General features: G+C 40.7%; 1 protein-coding gene across 1 annotated transcript in view; it reads right to left on the reverse strand.

The window, feature by feature from the left end:
- Positions 1–2,680: 2,680 nt before the first annotated feature.
- The window catches only part of syt12 (synaptotagmin XII), a 27,540-nt gene continuing 24,738 nt past the window's right edge, over positions 2,681–5,482 (reverse strand). Inside the window, exon 8 of the mRNA XM_005731406.1 lies at positions 2,681–4,394. Within this exon, the coding sequence (XP_005731463.1) occupies positions 4,221–4,394 (174 nt within the window). The 3' untranslated portion in view covers positions 2,681–4,220. The remainder of the gene's footprint in view (positions 4,395–5,482) is intronic.

Below are 5,482 nucleotides of genomic sequence, written 5' to 3' on the forward strand. Positions count from 1 at the left end.
GAATCCAAACTGGAAGCTGGTTCCACAGAAGAGGGGCCTGAAAACTGAAGGCTCTCCCTCCTATTCTACTTTTAAATACTCTAGGAACAACAAGTAGGCCTGCAGAGCGAGAGCGAAGCTCTAATAGGGTGATATGGTACTACAAGGTCATTGAGATAAGATGGGGCCTGATTATTTAAGTGTTTGTAAGGTAATCCGTAAATAACGTCCTTAGGGGATAAATAAATTCTTTCTGATTAGCTAGTGTATCACTTAACCAGCTAGCTAAGTGAGACACAGTAGCGAGTTTCAATGCCTTTATTTTAGTTGCAAGGAGACAAAAGCATACACAATGAACATACATTTCCTCAGCTTACTGTAAAGAGTTGCGTAGCTTTAATTTCAGAACGTGTTGCATAACTTTAATAATTTTTCTATAAAATCCCTTGTGTTTATGCTACACTCTAATATAATATTTACAAATAAATAGTGTACTGTTTTTCTCCTAATATATCAGGCTTATGTCTCGCCTGTCTAGGTTTTCAACATAGTCATTATTGTATTTAACTTAAGTACTGTCCATAGAGTCATCATGGGCTGTAGGTCGTCTTGTTAGGTCTCTTTCTGCTCTATTTAGCGATACAGATAGATGGTCCTGGACAGAGCAGTGTAAAAACTTTTAGGGTAAGAAATTTTCTCATGCACGCAATGAAGCAGCATCCACAGACAGTCAGGAAGGCCACTGCAACATGATTAAAAGAAAAGACACACTACCACTCCATCTACCAAATCACTGTTCCATGAAAGGTTTGAATGGATCACTTGTCCCTGAGTGCTAGGCCAATTCGTCAACAAGGGTGATGAGCTACTTTAATGCTTGAATAACAGTGCCATCAGGTGCAGTGTTGTTAGGGATAAACATGAAAGAACTAGCCTCAAATATCAGTAGAAATCAGGGGCAGGAGCAGTGAAGTGCTTCTAAACAACTTCAGCATACATGCTAAGCTGCTTACCTGATGTCAGTTGAAATGGTGATGTGGCCCGAGTTGGCATAGCAGGAGCCTACACCACACACCTAGAAACATTAGCTTGGGAGAGAGACCAAAACACACACACAGTTTATTTTTGTAACACGAGGGCTGCCACGATAAGTCAACTAGTCACGATTACGTCGAGATCGTCGACGACTAATTTAATAGTCCACGCGTCCTGAAAGATGCGGGAATAAGTACTAGGATTTATGGGTGTAATAATGGACTGAAACAGAAGATGGCAGTAATGCATGTACAAGGATGCCAGCTGCTGTTAAACACCAAATAATGGTAAATGGCCTGTATTTGTATAGCACTTTACTTAGTCCCTAAGGACCCCAGAGCGCTTTACACTACATTCAGTCATTCACCCATTCTCACATAGATTCACACACTGGTGATGGCAAGCTACATTGTAGCCACAGCTGCCCTGGGGCGCACTGACTGAAGAAGAAGAAGCAGCAGCAGCAATCTCAGGTATCGTAGCTGTGTCCAAATTTAGGGGCCACATCCTTCAGAAGTCGCATTTGTAGACAGATTACGTTACAGCGACGCAACGCAGGCTGTCCAAATTCAACGACTCCCCCAAATGCGGCTGGACAAATGTGTCCTCCTTTTCCCTAGATGTGAAGGATGGGTTGGGTGTATCCAGAATTCATAGCACGACCCAGCCAATTCCAGTTTACAACAATGGCGGCAGCTACTTAGTTTTAATATTATTCTTTCTGGGTCACAAAATAAACTTTTAAGATATTTTCAGGCGAGAACTGTGTAACCTTAAAATATTAGCTCGATTTATCAAGACGTCCCATATTTGCAAAAGTGCTGTGACGTTTTTGGAGATGTCTGTTACCCACCAGCTTGAAACCTAGTCGGGGGTTCAAGGCTCACTAGAGCAGGTGAGAACAGCGAACTCCCAGCACATCGTTTTCAGACCCCCGCGGTCTTTCGCTACTCAGGTTAAACATGACATATAGGGCTAACACATAGAGACAGACAACCATTCGCACTCACACCTGTTCACAATTCAGAGTTAACCCAACCCCATTAACTGCATGTCTTTGGACTATGGGAGGAAACCAGAGTACCCGGAGAGAACCCACGCAAACTCCAAACAGGAAGACCCCAGTCTGATGGTGGATTTGAACTCAGGGCCTTCTTGCTGTGAGGCAACAGTGCTAACCACCGTGACACCATGCTGCCCTATAAAAAAAACAAAAATTATGTGTGAAAAATTATATGTTAAAACTATTGGTGCCTACCAGTCTTACGCCTCAGAGTCCTAGTAGATGCACCTGTGGTATGAATTTAAAAATCCAGTTTTGATGGGTTCTCAAATCACCAAATAAGAATATTCTAGATTACATGTTTCTTGCATTCAGTCTAGGTATAGATTTTTTAGATGCACCAATGGGATCACTTTTTACCAATCAACTCATCACTGTAACCAGTAAAACAAATAGAAATTGTTTAACCTGTTCTCGGAAGTACTCAGAAAAACACAAGAACAGCAATGGCATCTCAATCTCCTGATGAAGAACAGGATACTAATACAATTCTAAACCCAAGATGAGCATATTAAGATGCAACTTCTACAGATGCATTATAGAGGTTTCTCACAAAAATTTGCAATTTAAAGTCATGACGATAAAGTGGCTCATGAGTAACTGTTGAATCACTTTTTATTTCAAACGGCATTCACACAATACATTTTATTAATGAGGCACATTCACATCAAATGCTAAATAACTTCATGCATGGCTGAATGTTAGTTACAACTTCATCAAACTGAATGCCAATGTTGACTGTAAATGAAAATATTGCTTCATTATTTGGCACAGTAGGAAACTTTTGCCCATTACATGACCACAGGTGTGTTCAAAGTGAGGTTATAAATCATAATTTGACCTAAAACATGTCTGAAAAAAGAAAGAAATCCAAAAGATTGTTAGCGGCTGCGTCACATGATAATTCACATTCAGAAGCACTGTTGCACAATGTTGTAGAGAATGTCTGAGACTGATCAAAAGCCATCTTGACATCCTGACCTTCACGAGGTTCTTGTCACACTGTCTTCATTTGAATGTTTTGGCATTATTTCCACTTAACACCCAGCCCCGCCCACCACCACCACCTGCTTTTGGCCAGGGATGTTTCTGGGCAGTTTTAACAACAACAGCTATAATGAATGTAACAAGTGGCCAGTGAAAACCACGCAGGATATCAAGATGTTTCCTCTAACGTAAAAGAAACTTTAAACCCATTTCAGGGGGTTAGTACACTCCACATCAAAGGTTAAATTCCCAGAGGTGTTTTAATAACAATAATTCATCAATCACCAATGACATGGGTGTTTAATATAGAGTTGTACAAATGGTGTTCAGCATTTTATTAGTAGTCATAATATGAAAAACATGTCTTTTACACCCAGAAGAGAAAAAGTTTAAATGAAAACAATGTTATACTGCAGTATTTACACATCCTAATATGCTTATACAATTAGTATTGCGTTAATCGTGGTAAAAGTAGAACAACATAGCATGATATTTATATGCTGATTACCTCTGATTTTACCACCCTGTAACCACTGCTACAAATTACAGTTATTTCACCTGGATAAGAGTACCTGGATTTAAGCATGATTAATACTGAACATACCAAAACCGCTAATGTTAATCAACCACACTATTAACAAATATAAGACAATCAAATCCAAGAGCACTAACCCATCTCAATTCTAGAACCGATTCAATTAAGAAGGTACAATCAGTGACTGATGGGAAAAGACAAATGGGTGCTTTTCCTGAAAGAGAAACAAGTTCACCTCTCATCCAGTAGCTCATTCTCCAAACATTTACAATCGGCTTCTACCAGCGCACGCACCATGCAGAGGGAGGGAGTGCATCTGCCAAGGCCGGGCTCCTTTTCAAATTTGAAAATAAAACATTTGATCACGACTTTTAAGGCAGCAATATATACATCCACATACTCGAGTCCTCTCACTGGAGGAGAGTCGGATTTCAGACCAATTCCCTTTCGAGGTGAGAGAATGAAGACAAAATAATGAAAGTGAGAGGTGACTAAACTCTGTCAGTTACAGAGACATATAACTTATGCAATGTAAAAATGGCAACAAACAAAGGGAGAGTTCAAAGGAATTTGAAGAAGTGAGTGTTGTACTCGAATCGGGTCAGGTATGTTCTGAGGTGACTAGATCCTGCGCAGAGGGTGCCACATGGACACGGGCTTCCTCAGAGTTGCCAGCATCTGGTTCCAGTGAGTGATTCCCATCCCGCTGGCCTCAGGGCCGATGATCACATGACCAAGGTTCTCACCCCGGCCATCGTCTGTGGCCTCTGCCACCGTCACCCTCAGAGAGAGCTCCTGCAGAGCACAAACGTGGTTACATAACCTTCTCTCTAAGCAGGATTCAGCTGGGTTTTTTTCTTCATCTAAATCTTTATGGAATTAGTTAAATACATGTGTCACAACAACAATTTGACCATATCTCGATACGCTTTTGCACTTTTTCTAACAGATTATTTTTGTGGGGGTTGAATGATCCATGCATTTTAAAGGCATAGTTTCCACTACAGGATTTCAATTATATCACCATCATATATGTAGACCATTTAACAATGTACCTTTCAGTTTGTTGGTTATTCCAGCACTTGAGAACCAACGACTGAAAGATTTAAAGAACCACACCAGCATACAGTAATGTGCAAAAGTCTAAAGCCACCCTTCATGGTTTTATTGTTTGCTAGTAAAATTGGAAATGGATGCAAAGATTTATTAAAACTAGTGGTGTCAGCGTTAATCTCGTTAAAATGACGTTAACGGCATAACCGCAATAACGCTGCAAATCCCCGTTAGCGAGTTAGCGCCGATTGCCCCGTGCGTAGGGCTGCACGGCGTCAACGCGTTATGGCGTTATGACAGCACTAATTAAAACATATACAAACAACAATATTTGGTATGACAACCTTTATTCTTCAAAACATTCTGAACACTCTTAGGCAAGCTTTCCTTTAATTTAAGGAGTCTTCAGGTGTTGGAGTCTGCTTAGGATCACTGCCAATCAGACACTTCAATAAATGGTCAGCTGGGATAACTATATTTACTCAGGGGTTTTTTGATGTGATGTTCTTCTGCTTCCCTGGCCCTAGTCAAACCTTAAATACTGATCTGTATGGGTAGGTTTATGGTACACATCAACTTTTAAATGCCCACCATTAGCGATAGAAATCTCACAGTCTAAGAAGGCTAACCTGCCACTTTTCATTTGCTCCCTGGTGAATTTGATGTGTTGGTCCACCAAGGAAATGTGATCTGTGAATTGTGGTACATCCTGAGATTAGATTTTCACCCAGGTGTCATCCACATACCTGAATAGGTGGAATTAAGACACCGTTCCAAAAGCAAACACACTTGGTGGGTGCTGAGAGTGGTCTTGTTGCTGAGGTTGGGGT

This window comes from Pundamilia nyererei, unplaced genomic scaffold, assembly GCF_000239375.1.
Source record: "Pundamilia nyererei isolate P.nyererei 1_Seehausen unplaced genomic scaffold, PunNye1.0 scaffold00043, whole genome shotgun sequence".
Lineage (NCBI taxonomy): Eukaryota > Metazoa > Chordata > Actinopteri > Cichliformes > Cichlidae > Pundamilia > Pundamilia nyererei.